Source organism: Pelodiscus sinensis, chromosome 2 (genome assembly GCF_052426305.1).
Source record: "Pelodiscus sinensis isolate ZL-2025 chromosome 2, ASM5242630v1, whole genome shotgun sequence".
Classification (NCBI taxonomy): Eukaryota; Metazoa; Chordata; order Testudines; family Trionychidae; genus Pelodiscus; species Pelodiscus sinensis.
The window spans coordinates 154,318,627-154,338,959 of record NC_143053.1 but is presented as its reverse complement, the minus strand read 5'-3'; the positions used below and the strand labels follow the sequence as shown (position 1 = coordinate 154,338,959).

The 20,333-nt window shown below is 41.1% G+C and overlaps 1 protein-coding gene across 3 annotated transcripts in view; it reads right to left on the bottom strand.

Moving 5' to 3' along the window:
• Window positions 1–17,609: 17,609 nt before the first annotated feature.
• Window positions 17,610–20,333, bottom strand: part of GALNT1 (polypeptide N-acetylgalactosaminyltransferase 1) — a 146,763-nt gene continuing 144,039 nt past the window's right edge. For all 3 annotated transcript variants that reach the window (XM_075921643.2, XM_075921642.2, XM_075921644.2), the window contains one exon: window positions 17,610–18,984. In XM_075921643.2, the coding sequence (XP_075777758.1) occupies window positions 18,838–18,984 (147 nt within the window). In that variant the 3' untranslated portion in view covers window positions 17,610–18,837. The remainder of the gene's footprint in view (window positions 18,985–20,333) is intronic.

Genomic DNA, 20,333 nt, shown 5'->3' with positions numbered 1-20,333 from the left:
GGCTGAGGAACCTGCTGGGCTGCTGGTTGGGAGTCACCCAGGTATGCTCCTCCCAGCCAATCTCTCCCTCCCCCCAACCCTCTGCCCCCGAATCCCTATATCATAACTCCTGCACCCATACCCCTTCACAGATCCTGCATCCCAAACCCTTGCTCCAGATCACAACCCAAACCCCTGCACCTCCTTCAGCACCTCAGTCTCCTGCCCCAGGTCACAACCCCCTCCTTCACCAAAACTCCCTTTCAGAACTCATACCCCCCTCCTGCACCGTGATCCCTTACCCCGAGCTCCCTTCTGTACCCAAACTCCATCCCAGAGTCCACACCTCCTCCATTAATATCATGGAAAAGTAAAACCCTAGACCACTTACCAAATTCTTATAGTGGCCCTGGCTCTAAATTAATTTTGATGCATCCTTTCGTTGTTCTGGAATTTTTCCACACTTTGAACGGTCAAACTACAAAGTTTGCTAAATACTTTTTTTTATATACAGTACCTATTGATAAGACACAAACATACTAATAGAATCCTGATTATATAAATACCCTATACCTTAACTATACTTTTAAGTGAATCACAGTGGTGTCCTTTTTCTATTGAACCAGGTTATCCAAACATGGACGACACCAAATACCATATAAATAGCATGAACAAACAGGATTTTACTGGACAAAACCAAATTCTAAATCACTTTTGATTTAAAAAAAAAGAAACTCATTTTCATGTTCAACTATCACAACTCTGCATGAAAATAGAGTAATTTATATCCATTAATTGAGGCACATGATTGATTTATTAAGTTAGGCACATTATAGTCGCTAAGTGACATTTAATTTATTCAGCCTACCTGTCCTGACTAAAGAGAGAACTTGAAATCTTACTAATTTTTTTAAAAAAATGAACTACTCTACACTGCACCCGCACCTGATTAGCACTGACAATTGTTCTGCTTTTACAATCACATTTCCTATTCTTCAAATGTGTTTTTTGTTTAATCTCCTCTCCTGCCTGTGTCATGTGAAAGAATCACACAAACAACAAAGCCCTGACTAAAACTGGTTGGCCCTTGATCCTTCTATTGATTGCATGTGAACAACCAGTTGCATCCACAAGGATGCCCAGTAAAGTCAATGGGACTTTTTGTGGACACAGACCTCTGACCATGGATTGCAATTGCAGGATCAATGACAAAGGAAAGATTGAAACAGACTACACACAATCTAAAGGCCATCAAATACACAGAAAATAGAGAACTATTTTTCTGAAAAGAGAAATGATTTTTTCACCAGTCTCTAAGTTAGTCATCCTAAGTGTTGCATGCACCAAATGCAAGTGAAAAGAAAAGAGAAAGAAATGTCATTTTTGCATGTTTAGCAGCTGAATTTATATGCACTCTGTTGACTGACATATACTTTACTGACACAAGGTGCAGAAAGCAGTTGAAATACAATTATTTGACAGGTTTAAGCCATTTACTTTTGTAGTATATTGGCCCAACATTCACAGACTGAATTTAATAAAATTAGACATTAAAAACAATTCACAACTTACAAAAACTATTTAAGTTAATTAGGAGGTTACAGTGTCTAAAGGCTTCATATATGAGGCAGGAGTTGATTATGTTTTGACATAAGGTACCTTGGCCAAAAGTGAACAGGATTGGGTAAAACAAGATATACCACCACCGCTCATCCTCTAACTTCATGAGCAGTTACTTATTATTTTGAAATCACGTAGTTAAGGATCCTTCCCACTACACATTTTTATCATCCTTCAAAGATACTGCTTTCTCCCTTCAATAGCTGTCACTTTCATTAATCTCCCTTTGATCTGGAAACTACTCTGCTGGACCGCAATAATTATACATTAATATAAGTTACATGCCATGCATTGGTCTCAGTGGTTTCTGTGGATCAGCAGCTGCAGAAAATAATTTAATGAAGTTTTAATTCAGAGGCCATGGGGCATTAAAAGCAGATGCTTTGATTTAACTTTCATCCCTCTAAAGGCAGCCTGTCTGCTAGACAGGTAATGCCAACAGCAGGAATTGTGAAAAGAAAAATGGGCCTCCCTCTATCACAAAAAGAAAAAGCCAAAACAGTGGAAGTAGGGAAACGAGGGAGTGGCCAGAAGCTCAGAAGAAAAGGCTTGTTAATTTCAGTTAATTTACGTGAACACCTGAACTTTTGGACACTAATCCAAAGCAACTCACCACTGCCCGAGGTTTGCTTATTGCACATTTTGCTTTTGCTAAGTTCCATTTGTGATATTTTAGTGACAAATAACAATTTCTGATTATACACTAATTAGATGGAAACACTGGAACAGGTTTCTTAATCTAATTGCTACTCCCTTTGGCAGCGTGCCATCGAGATCTGTGTTTTGAAAAAAAAAGCGTTAGAAATCAGGTAACTTTCTTACATTCTTCAGACATGTTAGGTTAACAATCCTCCATTTGTGTTTGAGAAAATATTGTATGTATCTTAGTAAACAGAATATGGCACAGTTCAGTGAAGTAAATATGCTGTATATAATGTCCTACGATCAGTAAAGCTTGTCATGTTTCAGCCATTAGAAAGTACAGGTTGATTACTGAAGTATGCAGTCCAATCACCAACAAAGGACATTTTTTCCTTTCTAAACAAACCGTTGTTGCAATACCCAACTGGATTCTACGTGTTCACAGCTGGGCCAGTTAAATATACGGTACAATCCACCCTTCAGAATAATGCAGCTCATTTAGTATAACACATAAAAAGCCATTACTGAAATCTGCAGCTGAATCAATTACACACACAGGGTTGATTAGTAAAGTATACACAAAGTAAATGACTTAAAAATGAAGCTTAATTAGTATGCGTGTGTCAATATAATCCAAGTAGTCAAGTGTCCCATTTAATCAGCACTATATGTACAAGGGGAATTAGCAGCATTTGCAGTACATAAACTAAATGTATTCCCCTAATATGTAGCAGGTTGCCTATTTGCGATGTACTTCTGTTTTATACGACATTTTTCTGTACCCTAAAAATAACCTTAGTTATTTACAAGTTCTGCAACTTCCAATGAATAATTTGCTGTATAACCCTATTAAATCTTCTGTATCTCCTCTACTACCAGAGTGATGATAAACTAAAAAGTTATTTTTCTTCTAGCTTAGGCTCTGAATAACTTTATATTAACTAGCTCTGCAAATTGAATATATACGCCACCACAAGAGTCTGGGATTACAGCAGTATTCTTCAACTACTTTTGCACTGTGATTACTCATCACACTTTATTGCAAATGTATGTTGCAAACGAAGGACTTTGGAACCTAAAATAGTCCCATGCTGCACAGAAAGTTAAATGTTTCCATCAGATAGCAAAATCAATTTAATTCTTGGAGGAAAGCTACGTAACTGCAACCAAAACCTTATGCCCTTGGGAGAGGAAGGCGATTAGTCAATACATGTTATTTTCAAAACATGACAACAGTTTTGCTTATGCATTCAGATTTTCATGGGAAAGTATTTTGGCTTTCCAACTATGTGTATAGATTGACTCAACCATGGAGTTTAGATGGTTTAGGAATTGTTAACGTGATATGGACCTTTACATTGCCATGTTATTGGTTCAAATCCATCCTAGTCGGTAATAGAAACATAATTTGATGGCTGTTTAGATTGTGCCCTCTATATAATGAGTTATTTATGTTAGTCCAGTTCTAAGTGGAAAAGGATAAATGTCATGGAATCCACCATTCATATCTGATACCCTTGAAGAAGGGTCTCAGTGCAGACCATAGATGTGTAGAGATTACAGTGACCCATAGCACTGTGGTTAGGTAAATGCAAGACTGTCTTTAATCCTGTTTATACAGACATTTATCTCTATGTACCCCCTAGTTGGCCACCCTCAATAAACAAGAACAACTATCACAACAAGGTGGATCCTCCCACGAATGGTGAGGAACTTAATATGGTGGCATGGAGATTATTGCATCATCAGTTCTTATACTGTACCTATTCCGTGAGCAGACTATTTCAGTCTCCAGTGCTGGCAACCCATTACCCTTTTTACCACAACTAATGTCACTCATAACATTACAAATAGCCAGTGCATTTGCGATAATTTTCATAGCAAAAAGACCTGTTCCCTAACTGGTGTTCTTTGAGATGTGTTGTTCATGTTCATTCTACATTAAGGCTACGTCTAGACTGGCAAGATTTAGTGCAAATACTCTAAACGCAAGAGTTTTTGCATTAGAGTATTTGAGTAAGAGAGCGTCTATACTGGCATGTGCCTTTGAACAAAAGATTTGCTTTTGCACAAAAGCATCCGTGCCAGTGTAGACACTCTCTTGCGCAAGAAAGCTCCGATGGCCATTTTAACCATAGGGCTTTCTTGCGCAAGAAATTGATGTTACCAGTCTACACTGGCCTCTTGCGCAAGAGGACTTATCCCTGAGCGGAAGTGTCAGAGTATTTGTGCAAGAAGCACTGATTTCATACATTAGAATGTCAGTGTTCTTGTGCAAATACTCGCGGCCAGTGTAGACAGGCGGCAAGATTTTGCGCTAAATCTTGCCAATGTAGACGTAGCCTATGTGTGTGCTCACCCTGTGCTTGGGTGCTGGAAATTTCTCACAGAGGTTGCTAAAGTCCCTCCCCTGCAGGTACTGCTGTGAGAAACTTCCAGCACCCAAGCACGGGGCGAGCACACAAACTTAATGTGGAATGGACAACACATCTCAAAGAACACCAGTTATGAAACAGGTCTTCTTCCTATGAAAAAATGGTTACTAACCTCACAACTGTTGTTCTTTGAGATGCATTGCTTTATGTCCATTCTAATTAGGTGTGTGTATGCGCCACTTGCATGAGTTCTGGAAGCTTTTAACCCTTAGCAGTATCCGTTGGGCCAGCCAGGGAGCCCCCTTGGAGTGGCGCTGCTATATCGGTGCATATACACCCCTGCTGGCCCCTCACCCACTCAGTTCCTCCTTGCCAGATGTTCCAACAAAGGGGAGGTGGGTGGGATTTGGAATGGACATAAGCAACACATTGTGAAGAACCACAGTTATGAGGTAAGTAACCATTTTTTCTTCTTCAAGTGCTCATGTCCATTCCATTTAGGGGACTCCCAAGCTGTTACCCTGGAGGAAGGGTCAGAACTTAAGAGGAAATAGACTGTAACACAGCCCTGCCAATAGCTGTATATTCCCCAGCCAAGAGAGCAATCACATAGAGGTTGGTAAAGGTATGGACTGATGACCAGGTAGCCTTACCTTTCTGTTTGGTATTATGAGAAGCAATCCCATTCCAGGTACATCCAGTTCTCATGGCACAACCAAACCCTGACCTTGCTTTAAGTTATGGTAAGAGGAAGCTGCATAACAAATTCGGCGGTCCTAGCTCTTATGATTTAGGAGGAATTCTCGATAAAAACAAACTCTCTAAAATATATAGTAGATAAGCCAATTTAGCTATCACAATGTCAAAAAGTTGACCTGGATCCTACTTTTCCTCACATTTTCTGAAATACCAGAATATTTAAATTCTTCTTCCCTATAAACACTGTTCTAAATTTTAACTAAATCAAGGCATTTTTGAAAACAGACAATCTACAGAAGGATTTATGCTCTAATGTGTCATTTTAAGGATTCTAACGCCAAAATTTGGATTCTCAAATCTCCTACTTATCTGCCAGCTAAAACTGTAGAAATACTTATGTTTCTGCTAGCAAATCCACTAAGCGTGTACATTTCTCTGGCAAACGTGCACACATCTCCTGAATGCAGGCCTAAACTCCAGTGATATTCACAAACAAGGTGTTTGCCTACCACTATCACCTGCAGGATCTAGTTCAGTAGCAGTGCTCTCTGGCACCTTAGAGTACACCCATTCAATTCAGCGCCCCAAAACACTGGTGGTGGTGCCACTGCTGTCCTTATACTCTACAGCAGGGAGGAGAGGAAATAATTTTCAAAGCGGGGGGGGGGGGGGGGGGGGGGGGGGAGAGGGGCGCGGCAGTCCATATATTTTGGTACATCAACACAGGATGCACATTACTTTATCAATGCAGGGGGTGTGGGGTCTGGGAGGGAGTTTAATGCAGGAAGGAGCTCCAGACTAGATCAAGGGATTGGGGTACAGGAGGGGGTGTGAGGTGCAGGTTCTGGCTGGGAGGTGCTTACCACAGGTGGCACCCAGCTGGTGGTACAGCAGGGCTCAGGCAGGCTGTCTGTCTGCGGTGGCTCCATGCTGCTCCTGGAAGCGGCTGGCTATTGACACATCTCTGCACATCCTTTGGGGGGGGGGATGGGGGCAGCAGGTCTCCAAGCACTACCCATGCCTGCAAGCACCATCCCTGCAGCTCCCATTGGCTGGTTTCCTTGTACAGTTGTACTCATAATAATTGGTGTATCTAGCTTTTTAAGGACATGATACCAAAAAAGTTTTCTGAAGGATTCTTAGTACATCTAGAAGCGAAGAGTGAGGGGGGATTTGATAGCAGCCTTCAACTTCCTGAAGAGAGGTTCCAAAGAGGATGGAGAGAGGCTGTTCTCAGTAGTGACGGATGGCAGAACAAGGAGCGATGGTCTCAAGTTGTGGTGGGAGAGGTCTAGGTTGGATATTAGAAAAAAAACTCTCTCACTAGGAGAGTGGTGAAGCAGTGGAATGGGTTACCTAGGGAAGTAGGGGAGACCATCACCAGAGGTGTTTAAATCTCAGCTTGACAAAACCCTGGCTGGGTTGATTTAGTTGGGATTGGTCCTGCCTAGAGCAGGGGGCTGGACTTGATGGCCTTCTGAGGTCTCTTCCAGCTCTATGATTCTACATGATGAAACTAGCTGCCAAGATCTCACAACACAATTAGTAGGTTGAAAAATGGAGACCTAAATTTCATACTCGTTTTAAAGATTTGATTTTGCTAAATGTTGCCCTTTGGAAAGATTTTTAGCAAGATCTGTTACCATTTCGAGAGCAGCAAATCATCTGCCATTTGCTAACAGTTTTAGCTGGAGGGAGAGATTGTACGTATTCAGACACAAATGAACAATACTGAATCAACAGCTAGCATCAGGGTTAGATTTAAAACAATTTTTGTTCATTTAAGATAGCTTGTTCTGGCTTCAAAAACCAAAATACTCTCAAGAACTTTTCCTCAGAAAGTGCACCGGTTCCTCATCTTAGTCTGTGATAGCATTTAACACATTTGTATCAACTACATAGATTGCTATCTTCTCTGATTAAGCTGCTATGATCTCTTTTCTGGCAAGATCAGTGTAGGCCCAAAATAGTGAAGAGATCAAGCATACATATGCTGCCCCTTTCTGGCATCTGATCTAATAGGGATATAAGTGGTACAGAACCTGAAGAATCAGTGGGGAACCATGATACACTTTAATTTGCCTGGATTTGTTTTTGCCTCTATTTTAGTAGCCCCTACTGAGAGTCTAATTACAATGCTGATAAAATGCAATTCCAGTCATGGTAACCTTGTGTACACAGTTGCTCTGGTTTAGTTGAACTGATGGGAATTTACTTGTATTTTAATGTTTTTTCAATATAGGCAAGACATGGGGGTCTCCTGTTCCCTTGCTCAAATTACAGCTGCAAGTCAGTCGGTGATTGCTATGAGCTTCTGAGTGAAAACCACATGGAGACTGCCACATACATAATAAGCAGCCAAAGGAAAAAAAAAATCCAGGGATAATGAAGACCAATAAAAGAAGATTGCAATGGGAGACAAGAGAGAAGTTTCCCTTTAAGAGTCACCAAATATTCCCTCTGTAACTGAAGAACAAGGTTTCTGGGAACTGAGGCAGGGAAAAACTCTGTGGGGTTTATGGTAAAAGAACAGATTCCAGAAAACAGAGGTGTTGCTTATGCATCCTTTTAAGGAAAGTAGCTCATTTTCCTGTACTCCTGTTCAAAATCATTAGATCCTTTATGTGGTTGTAACAGATTTAGAATGTATTCATACACAGGCAAGGAGTTTCTAATTATTTAACTCTCTCATCCTCTTGTTATTTCTTCTTACGTTTGCTGCTTTATTCATTCATCTATTGCCTTTTCCATCCTTCTGAACTGGATGTTGTCTGCAATTGTAGTGTGATTACAGAAGTTGAATGGGATTCCACTATCAGATTCCTCTTGCAGCCATGCACGCCTTAACTTTTCCACATAACCCTCCCAACACCTTCCTTCTCCCAAAATCCAATTAATCCACATCAATACCAATAGCACCTGCTAAGTAGTATTTTTTTCTGGGTATTGTCTACTTAAGACGTGACATTTTGGATTTTCCAGATCATCCAAACCTTTACTGTATAGTCACAAAGGTCACAGCCAACTGTCTCAAATGCCTCAGTCTGAATATTTCCAATTCTGAGGCTCCCACAGCAATGTGCGTTGGACTTGTGTCCATTTCCTGTGGGTTGGATACTAACCCAGCAATTTTTCTTGGAAAGTTGGGTGGTGATAATGCTTTTCTTTGCCAGAGTTGAATTTGTGGAAGCATAGTTCTATGATTTTAAAGGAAGTAGCAATAAACCTCTTAAAAAGGATTATCTTTAACCCCGGTATCATTAAAAACTAGAAGTCCTGTGGCAGTATCATTGGCAGTTAGACAATGACTCAACCCTACCTGTCCATGGGGCTAGGGCCCCAGAGCAGGAAAGGAACCAGCTGCTGGAACATCTGCACAGTAATAATTTGTATGATTAACTGATACCTGGATTCAGACATTAGATTATTTATACAGTAGCAATGGCAGTCTAATGTATTTGTTTCACTACATTCTGGAACCAGTGGTGTCTGTAGTTCTGTATCCCGTCTTCCAACCCTGGGAAATGCCAAATGCTCGAGGCAACACAATAAATGGGACACTTATCAAGTGATCCATTGCTGGTTGTCCAGTCCCAGTTTCTGCTAGTCAGAGGTCTAGGAATCACTGCATTCCTGCTAATCCTTTTTTTGAATCTATCTATACTTTTGGCCTTCATATCTGACAGTATGTTCCGCAGGTTGGCTGTATGTTGTTTGAAAAAGTACTTCCTTGATTGCTTTAAATGTGCTATTAATTTCAGTGGGTGATCCCTGATTATTGTTTTAGGCAAAGGGGTAAATGACACCTTCCTTCCTTCCCACCATTCACAATTTTATAGACCTCATCTCTTTTCTAAACAGAACAGTTCCAATCTTTACAAACCCTTCTCTGATAGAAGCTGTTTCCTGCCCCTATCACTTTTGTTGCACTTCCTCAGTATCTTTCCTAATATTTTTTTTAAATGGGGCAACCAGAACTACATCAAGTGTTCAAGGTATGAGCATATCATGGGCTCAGATAGTGGCATTATCATATTTTCTGTCTTACTTTAAACCCTTCCTAGTGGTTCCTAACATTGTTAGTTTTTTTTAAAAAAAACTATTGCTGCATATTAAAAGGAATGTTTCCAAAGAACTATCTTTGAGTGGCAACAACTAATTTAAAGCCTATAATTTTTATGAATACTTGGGATTACATTATGTACTGCACATTCCTTTGCATCCAATGTGTACTACTTAGCATTACTTATTGTGCATGGATCAGCATATTAATGAATGGAAATTAGCAGATGCAATTTACTGAGACTAAAAAGCCTTAAGAAAACCAAATACTCAGAATGAAAAGTGGTCTGTCCAAAGATTAAAAGCAGGCAAATGGTTAAGACAGGGCTGCTCCACAGCCATAGAGTAGGACTAATGCCTTTTATTAGAGGCATGTGTCACCTGTAAGAAACATGTTAAAATTTGCCAACAAAATTATATAAATTCGTAAAGATTATATTAGATGGTGAGCAACTCCAATGGCCTAACACCACCAGATCATTAGGCAGCATGAGAATAAATTCAATGGTGACAAGTACAAGATATTGCGTATTGGACATAATAGTTTAAATTATTCATATCTTCTCAGAAAACTCAGATCAGGAGTGCAAACATCCACTTACTGCACTATGGCAATCAGATGATCAAACCAACAGTTTAGGATGCACAAAGAATAGCAAAGGAAATAATGCATAGCTTTTAATGTCATTATAGAACAGTATACCGATTACTGTTTTCAGTCTGGCCATCCAATCTTAGCAAAGATTTAGTAGAAATAGAAAGGGTACAGAAAGTGACCAAAAAACCCTTCCATCTGAGGTGAGGCTGAGCTTAGGCCTATTTAGAGCACAGATGACAGAAATACATCTGTACTATAATAGTAATAGATATGTAGCCCTGTAGGCTGGTCTATTTGAAACAAAAAACAGGACTATGTAGTACTTCAAAGACTAACAAGATGGTTTATTAGGTGATGAGCTTTCGTGAGCCAGACTCACTTCCTCAGATCAAACTGTGGAAGAAAATTGGCATGACCATATACTGTATACCAAAGGATACAATAAAAAAAAATGAACACATATGAAAAGGGTAAATCAAATTTCAGAACAGGAGGAGGATGGGGGGGGTAGGTAAATGTCTGTGAGCTAATGATATTAGAGGTGATAATTGGGGAAGCTGTCTTTGTAATGGGTAAGGTAATTAGCGTCCTTGTTAAGACCTACGTGTAAAGTGTCAAATTTAAGCACGAATGACTGTCATTCATGCTTCCACAATTTGATCTGAGGAAGCGGGTCCGGCCCACGAAAGCTCATCACCTAAAACTATCTTGTTAGTCTTTGAAGTGCTACATAGTCCTGTTTTTTGGTGTACTATAATAAATAGTACAAAGGCACCATCAAGAACACTCCTATTTACTTTGCCATAATGCAAGAAGGGGACATATCATGAGAATGAGAGAACTCCTTTAAAATGAAAAAGGTGGGCTTTTTTTAAACATACCACCTCGCCTACCTATTTGCCCAGGGGTGGGCAAGACAGTATCTGTGCGCTAGATCCAGCCTGTGGCTGCCCTGCCACTCCCCCAGGCCAATGGAGACCTGAGGATGGTGGAAGGCGCAAAGTCTCCTCCCACTGCCAGGGGCACACGGTGCCTAGAGGGAACTGCCAGCTGTTCGAAACAGATGGCAGTTCTCTAGGCACCGAATGCATCCTGCAGGGCGGGAGAGAGGGGGCGGGGAGACCTCATGCACTCCCCACCCCCAGACCAGTCAGGGTCTGTGGGCAGGGGAGCATGCAAAGCCTTATGGCTCTGCCTCTTCCGAGGCCCCACCTCTTCCAGGAAGGCCCACAACAAGTTCTGAAATTCAAGAAGTGCCCCCCCCCTTTCAAAAATTGCCTACCCTGTTTTAGTCAGTATTGTAATACTGATTCCAAGAACTTGGAAGTTCAAAAAAGCAGAAATTTATATGGAAAAATCAGAAGATGATTCGCAATTACACGAGAGATGCTATAAAAATAAGCGATATAATCTCTCATGCTTCAAGTATAAACCATGCCAGGGTTAGGAAGAATTTTTTCCCTAAGGCACGAGCCTTACTGACTTTCTGCATCTTCCTCTGAAGTGCCTATTAAGGATTGCTTTCAGAGATAGCATGCTGACCAAATGGACCATTGCTATCATCTGGATATAGCAATTACTACGCTTACTACAAAGAATAGAAGGAAGTATTTTCTACCCAGAGGAGCACTTCAGATTCAGCAATTTGTGGAATTGCATCCCCAGATAGAATTGTTTTGAGTTGGTACAGCTACATTAATTGTAATCAGAAATGAACTGCGATATTCTCTAAGTTTTTAAGAAAACAAGCTATGTTTTAAGGATCTGCATGTAGTCAGTCACCATCTAGGATTCCATTTAGTTTGATTTTCTTTTTTTCAGACTTCTACCCGCTAGCTAAGAAAGCTTATGAGAGTCATTGAGAGGTTTGGAAGTACCACAGGACATTTTGCAATATGTATCTGACCTTCACTAACCATCCTGGCTGCATTTAGCAAAATGTGCTACACGTTTGTAACAGACAGGTTATTTTCATCAACAAGCAGGTAAAAATAGTTCTCTCCTGTTTATCTTCAAGAGCTTGAAATGGAACAAAAAATTGAGGACTATTTTTGCCATTAAATCCTACTATAAAAGAATAATTGTGGCCAGGGCCGGACTAAAGGGTGGGCTAGCCAGGCAGCTGCCCAGGGCGCCAACCTACGGGGGGTGCCCGGCTCTAAGCAGGCTGCAGTGGCCGCCCGGGGCGGGGGCCGTGTTAACCTCCGCAGCACCTGCCAGCAGCGCCCTTCCCTCCGCATCCGCAGAGCCCTGCACGGCCAGGCACAGCCCGTGCCGGGCTGTGCACCATCAGTGGTGGTCTGGCCTACTGGGCAGCGCATGTGCAGTGCGTCTGCCCATGTGCCCCGGGGGCAGGCCCGTGCATGCGTCGTGCGCCCGGTCGGGCCGTCCGCCCCGGGGGCGGCACCGCGCGCCTGGAGCCCGGGGTGCCAAAATGGCTTGGGCAGGCCCCGATTGTGGCAAGAAAACAGATGGGACAGCAGCCAACTAAGTGAAGACATATAAATTTGCTCGATCAATCAGATTCAGAGTTTAGAATTCTAATCTACTCCTAAAAATCTGAAATGCATCTCAGAGGGATAGCCATGTTAATCTGTAACATTAACAATGAGTAGTCTTGTGATACTCTGGATATTAACCAAAATATAAAGAATCATGAGCTTTTGTGGGCAAAACCCACTTCATCACATGAATTGGAGTGGAAATAACAGAATCCAAGATATATATAAACAGCAGAAGTACCATCTGTCAATTGTAGAACCCATGTTAATGAGGCTAATTAAGTGGGCTGGCTGTGTTCCATACATCAAATCCTGCTATGGGTTGCTAACCATGTTTCTAAGGTGCTGGGTTGCAGAATTCCAATCAAATTTTGTAGAGAAACTTTATAGTGATGTCAGCTACACTAATTTTAGGATTATTATATTTTATTACAGTAGCATTTATACAAAACAGTTCCTTCCCCGCAAAAGTTTTCAGATTCACCTCAAACCAGGAGTGTAAATTTGACCAGACCAATGCATGAAATTAAATTCTGTCTGGATACCAAACCATATCTGAGGTTAAGGGAGAAGCCATGCTGAACTACATTTCTCTTCCAAAGCCCAGGCTGTTCCTGGTCTGAATGAATGACTCCTGCTGTGAAAGATCTGGGGTATTTTCTGCAGGTATAATGTGAGATCCTTGAGTAACAAGTCCACAGTGACTTCTGGGCCAAAGGAGGATTAGGAGGTCCACAACTCTCCTGTTTCTGCTTGTGGAGGTTGTTGTGCTCCTGGTGCCGGGATATATACAGTTGCTGGCCTGATAGAGGACTGAATGGGCTGCAGTGCTGAGGGGGCAGCCAGAGCAGTTGTGGCCGGTGCAGAGCAGTTATGGTCAACAACACTGGAACAATCGTCAGCACAGGAATGGTTAGGGCTGGTGCTGAAGATGGACAGGCCTCGATGTCAGGCCAAGGTCTGCTGTTGTCTGTGCCAAGGTCAACGACAAGCATAGAGGAGGAATGAAGTGTCTATAGAGAAAAAGGGATCCCCAGAAGCAGTGTTCCCTCTAAACTGCATGGCAGCAGAGCTTCACAGGTGATTAGTCCAGCCCTGCCAAGTGAGAGACTCAGGGCTCTGCATGGAGCTAACTGGGCAGGGCTGATTAATTACTTGTGAAGCTCTGCTGCCTCGCTTAAGGGAACACCTTAGGAACACTGCCCCAGGAGCCAAGGATATAGACTGTGCCGATGGTGCCAGCAACAACTCCACTGCTGGGGCGATTCAGGAAGTTTCTAGTGCTGAGGCTAAAGATGACAACCTAACTCTGTGATCTTGGGTTAAGCCTTGGGACTGATGATAGGCCCAAGAGCCAGTAAGGTCACTTGATGGGGGCCACTGCCCAAAAGGCGTGTGAAGATGCCAAGACCAGGACCTCCTAGTGCTGGGTCTTCTTGAGCAGTCGGAGCCCATGTCAGATTCTGACTTGGACGCTGAAAAACCAGGGTAGTGCAGTGCTGAGTGATGCAACCCCAGTGATCTTTGTGTCACATCCTGAGTTGACCCCAGTGGGGAACTTCACAACGGGAACAGCGAGTGACATGGTAGTGGAAAGGATGTACCATGAGATGGCACTGACAGCTGGCACAGGTGCCGCCTCCCTCCTAGAAAGTTCAGGTACTATCATCTGTATCAACTCCCAGGCTGCCTTGAAAGTTTCTGAGGTCAAAGGAAGTTGAATGTCAGCCCAGTGAGCATTCATGGGTCAGACTTGACTGGACTTCTTTTGGGGGCAGGAATCAACATATCCTGAAGTGCTGCAGCTGGTGTTTCTTCTGCCCAGTGGCTTGCCTTCTCTAGGGGCTGGAGTATCTACCCCAGTGGTCACCAGGATCTACCAGTAGATCTTGACGCCTCTCTCAGATGATCCTGACTAGTTTGGCTGGGAGGCAATCAAGTGCTGGCACTTCAACTGCCCCTCCTACCACTGCCCTGCTGTTCCTGCACAGAGCCTCAAAGCTTTCCCCCCAAGGAGCCTCCTGCTTGTTGTGCAGGGTGGGGGAGACAGAGGCAGGGGGCACTGATGTCACTCTGTCCCACTCCCTTCTATCCCATCTTCACAGAGTAAGGAGGGCAGTGCCTCTGCAAAGAGGTGGAGCAGGGGCAGGGACTCGGAGAAAGAGTGGGGCAGGGGTATTTGGGTTTGAGGTAGATCCTGGACTGACAAATTCAAAAAGTGATCTTGTGCTTAAAAAGGTTGGAGACCACTGATCTACTCCTTTCATGCCTCTGCTTCTGAGACACATGGGCTGCCGATCTGCACCTCATGCCTCTATGGTTGGTGCTGGAATCTACTCAGTCCCGCATTGAGAGTCAACGGCACTGGGGCGCACTGCACAGACACAGTACCACGTGTTGGGCCAGATGGTGCTGACTCAGATTGGGGGAAAAAGAGCAGCCTCCATATGCAAGATTCTGAGCCTCTGGTTCATGGCCCTTTAGCGTATGCAGGCAAAAGCTCTTACAAATGTGGCACTTTTGACCTTTGCCCAGGCACTTCAAACATTGTGTGAGGGTCACAATTTGGCATAAGCTTGCCACAAGCCTGGAAAGCTTTAAATCCCAGGGATCAAGGCATGCCCCAGTCCAGAGAAAAGGAAAAAAAGGAGGGTATCCTCCTTTTAACAACTAACAAGAAACTACCAACTAGAACTATACTAAAACTATTAACTTAAACACTAAATGCTGCTAGGATTGCTTGCAACAGCAAGAGTGAGACATTGCAGATGCGATCACAGGGCAGTAAGAAGGAACTGGGGGATTGGCGGGTCAGCAAGGCTACATATCAAGTGCTGTAACAGTGCCACTCCAGGAAGCACCTAGGCTGACCTAAAAGTTGCTACTACGCAAAAATCTTGTGGCTTTCATGTGGAAATGCACACTTATGTGGAGTGTACATGAACAAGCACTCAAAGAAGACACGTTCTAAAAGATTTGCCTTCCCAGTATATTTGCTTCCATAGAGTACGCAAGGCTCTAGAATGAAAGTTGAGCTGACCTTCAGCAGATTGTATTTACCTACCCACAAAAGGATTTTGGATGTGAACTGAGAATTGCATCTAATTTGCACTACATCAAGTGGTATGTCTTTAGAAAGAATTTTAAGAAGTGAATTTTGAGAAACCCATTCAGGAGATGAAGATGATGCACAGCACCAGCAATCCTCACCATTGGAGATAATTCTTTCTCAATGACCTCTCAGAATCGCTATCATTAGGGTAAAATTACAGCCATAGCCATGGCAGAAGTGAACAATTCTCAGCACTTGGATAAAAAAGTCTTCTTGATATTGAAATGTGGGTAGCTACAAATCCTTTATAGCAGCTATTCTTTTATTAATAGGGTCAGTTTCTCTGGAAAGCATACAGATTGGCATGTCATAGGTATAGGTGGGTAACGTGTGACCTGTGCCTTACTGTGACTACCACCAGCCATTTAAGACTCTGGGTGCATAGAGTACATCAGAAGAAGTAGTGTTGTGCAGAAACGGAAAGCTCTTGTTCACACAGTCATAAGAATTTTGAGAAAAATGTATCGCGTTTTCTTTAAAAGTGGCGAGGAGTCCTGTGGCACCTTATAGACTAACTGAACTGTTGGAGCATAAGCTTTTGTGGGCTTTTGAGTTTTCTTTGGAAGCTTCTGCTCCAGACTCTTCCCTCTCCTAGGGTAATAAGCCCCTTCTTGTGTTTGCTTGGTGTTGGTAGCAACCATCGGTCAGGGATGGTTTAGGTATACTTGGTCCTGCCACAGCACAGAAGGATGGAAAAGATGACCCGAGGTCCCTTATAATCCTACATATCTAGGATTCTATAATTTCTGTAAATACAGAGACACTGAATTAACCCCCCATCCCAGCTTCACTTCATTGGTCACTTTCACATCTCCTCATTCAATTTCCCCTCCCCCCCATGTGGTCCCTTGGCTGAAAGAAACTGAGAATAATTGAATGTTATTTCTGTAAGAGACAGGAGCACTTGTCTTTATATCTCTAGTGGAGGAAGACCTTCTGGAGACTGGTTTCTGCTCTGAAAACTGCCTCCATAGTTGCTGGATAAAAGTGTATCGAGAACTGTCTGAGTCCAAAAAAAATAAATCCTTATTGGATACCATGGGCTATTTGAGCTTCACAAGAGAACATTTTTATTGTCAATTTTTTCCAAATTTGAGAAATTGTTTCTGGGCTAAATTATTTTACCAGACCAGAATTGCAGGAAAAATAAACATGCCCTAAAGACCATCATATACCAATAAGAACTAAGGAAGAAGACCACAATTGCAGGAATGGTTGGTTATATATTAGAAGAATAATATGTAGACTCAGAAGACAACAGTTTCTCAGTTCAGAGCTTGAGAAATGTTTAGAGGCTAGAGAAGAGAAAGGATTCCTAGAAAGTAAGGACGACAACCAGATATACGAACAATTACACCACAACTCTTATACCCTCTTCATTGTGTAATTTGCCTTAGTGCCCAGTTTTCCAATATTCCACAACCGTCTCCAGGCTTCTTACTCACTCCTTTATATTGAATACTTACATAGACATGGTGCACCAACACCACCAATTCAAATCCTTCTGTGCCATTTGAGCAACTCCAATAAAAAACATCAGTGAAATATATTTAAATTGTATATTTTACCTCAACATGCTGTGCATAATATTTTGTTGAGCAACTGCATAATATTGTTCCCTGTTCTGCTTAATCATGTCTGTGCATAAGAAAACTCAGGAATGGCTGCAAAAAATTATGAAAAAATAGATTTCTTTGATTAAAGTACTATATAAATAGCAGACCTAAAGTGGTTGCAACAGTAGACAACAGCTGCAGCATCTTTTGCTTTAGTCTAAATTTAATTTACTTCACAGGACAATTGGTCAAACAATGACACATTATAAAAATATCTTCTCCATTATATTAATCTTTTCTCTAAAAGGAAACTTACTGAGTAGTCAGCATTTTTGGTTTGTTTTCAAGACTAGGTTAGCTCAAAGATTCAGCTTAAATGAAATAAAGCAATTCAGAAGTGCAAGATTAATGTAATGTGCACAGTCATACTGCTTTTGGCTATATTAATGTTAAAAACCATGCTAATTTAACATTTTTCTTCAGTTTTTATTAGAAAAAAGCAGCAGATCAACATTACAATTCAAGAATCTAATCTAAGTATGCACTTGACAATTAAGCACATCTGAGTATGAAGTGAAAAAAATTCCAGGAAACCTTCAGTTATGCCAATCTCCTATTACTGAAATAAATCATTTTGCAGGCTTTCTGATGAGTGGAAATCAAACAAAGAACAAAAGATTTATTGCTGTGAAAACAGATCTGTAGTACAGTAGTAGGAATTTTCGGCACTAAGCATAATCAGTCAAGTTAACTTAATCAAAATGCACTACAATCCTTTGTTTGGCCATGAAAATCCATAAGCTGGCAACCCAAGTACAACTCAAGTGGCAGGTCTGGACAAAAAGTTAGCATGTAAAACCTCCAGTTTTCAGACATTAATAAAAATGCATTACATTCCAACAGCTCACAAACCAAATTAACATCTAAAAGCGAGCTGCCATTCAAAGAGCCAATTTTTTGTTCTGAAGTTCATTAAATTTGCTTCCAAAATTATTTCAGACCCACCATGAACAAAACAAAAAAAAAAAAAAAAAATCCATGAACTATTACAACTGAAAACAGAAAGAATTGCTTGACTTGGTTATTTTTTTCTCCACTGAGGTATAAAAATCTACATATAAATCTGATACTTTACTATAACAAATTGTACTTTTCATAGTTCCAATTTTTATTTCCTTTAAACCCTGTTTTACATATTTCTTGCTGTAAAAATCTTATTTCTTGATAGTGAATGTGGTCTCCATTTTTCTGTTCCATTTATTTCTGTAATTATAGTTAGTATGCTGGTTACCAATGCTAACCAGGAAAAACAAACAAACCTTGGAAGTCTCTTCACAATAGTACTTTCAGAGGTGCAAGCAAACTACAATGATATGCAGCTCTCCAGAGAGCATATTTCAGTGATTATGTTTCCATTGTCTAAACGTTCTCTAGAATGATTCTTTGATAAAAGAAACTCTCTTCAATCTTGTAAACATCAGCATGAGCAGTTTCACTAGTAAGTATATAGTTTCACGTCCTTATACAGAAAGGCTGGTTCACAGCTACTGAAAAGCTAGAAGAGTCAGAGTTCTAATATCTGATGAACTTTGCATCCTGCAGAGCAGAAACAGCTCCCTTTTTTGCTACTTAAGGATACAGCCAAAATACTTGCTGAGGTAGCCCAGTCAATCTTTTCTTTTGTAAAAACCGCTCAGAATATTTCTGGAAGGGTAACGTTGCGAAGTAGCCACTGTTGAGAGCGGCTGCCATTGCAGTCTCGGATGCTGGGTACCTGGCTGTCTTCTTCAGTGGCTTTGTCCAGGCACTGGTTACTGTTCACATGCAACAGGGTTAATTTCTTTGAAAAACAAAAACCAAGATATTTCAGAAAAAGGCGAGGTAGAAAAAGTAAATCTAATTCTTTTGATTTTTTTTTAAAAAGCATTTTGTGGTAACCAACTATACAATTAATATAAGGTGTATTTCAAGTCTACCACTGCAACACAGATTCAATATTCAATAAAATACACTGCGTTTGAAGGCAAATAAAAAAGTATTTCAAAATCTTGCAACTCTACCTCACTAAGAAATACTACTTAGTGCCATAATACACATAATTTCTCAGAATTCCATACTATCGAGAGACCCCAACTAAGATCATGCCCCATTGTATTAATATACACTAACATATACGTTGAGAATCCCTGCAGTGAAAAGCCTAATCTAAAAACACAAAGATGAAAAAGGGGGAAGGAAGAACATTATTCTTACCATTCTATACACATAAGTGGACTTACCTGAAACTACATATTAAATAGGTGTTAAAGTCAGGCATGTAACTCAAATTGTCCTATGTTCCATTAAAGTGCTTAAACCACACAATCCTTATTCAGTTGTATTTACTCATCATCTTTAAGCTGTTGTGTAACACACAAGAAGTAATATTTTGATTGTGTGCGTATAGAACCTCACATAGCTACTCTTCAAATTTATATTAGCAGAACATGTTTTAAACATGCTGCCAAGGCCCTTATCACTCTAGCAGAGGGAGTTCTCAGCTCAGCTTGGGGAGATGCTGTTTTATAATTTTCTGTTATAGCCCTCTAAAATCCTTAGTTCAATCCATAGAGAACAATAAAATGCATTATGCATCCAAACAATGCAGCTCTGATTTGTGTTTATTTAAATGAGGTCTGGAAAAAACACCAGTAGAATAAGGGTCTAAATTGACATGAAATTCAAATGATTTTTGAGTTAGGCTTTTACTGGTGGTTTAACCTATCGATCACCTACCAGAATACCACCCTAGACCAAGTAGGAGTTTATAAAAATGGGGAGAGTGAGAAAGATGACTGCCTGACTATACTAAACAAGAGAGCTCCCAGCAGTTGGGTATGTGCAGGAGGAAGGAACGCCTTGTGTGAGAAAACAGCCCACTCCAGCCTTAGTTAAAAGTTTGTGTAACTGAGGCCTGATCTACAATACAAAATGATCTGTGGCTAAATGCATCTGCCAGTAATCAAGTTAGTTTTGTGTCGGCTTTTCATTGCAGCTCACTGTGGGAAACCATGAAGTGTGCATTACTTACATGTTATGGAACTTAAGTCCATTACTGCACCACAAAACTCCCACCTATTCAATCATAAGTGCAAGAGTACACTAGGTACACACAATTTTCTTTCAGATGTACATAATTCTCAGTAGCCA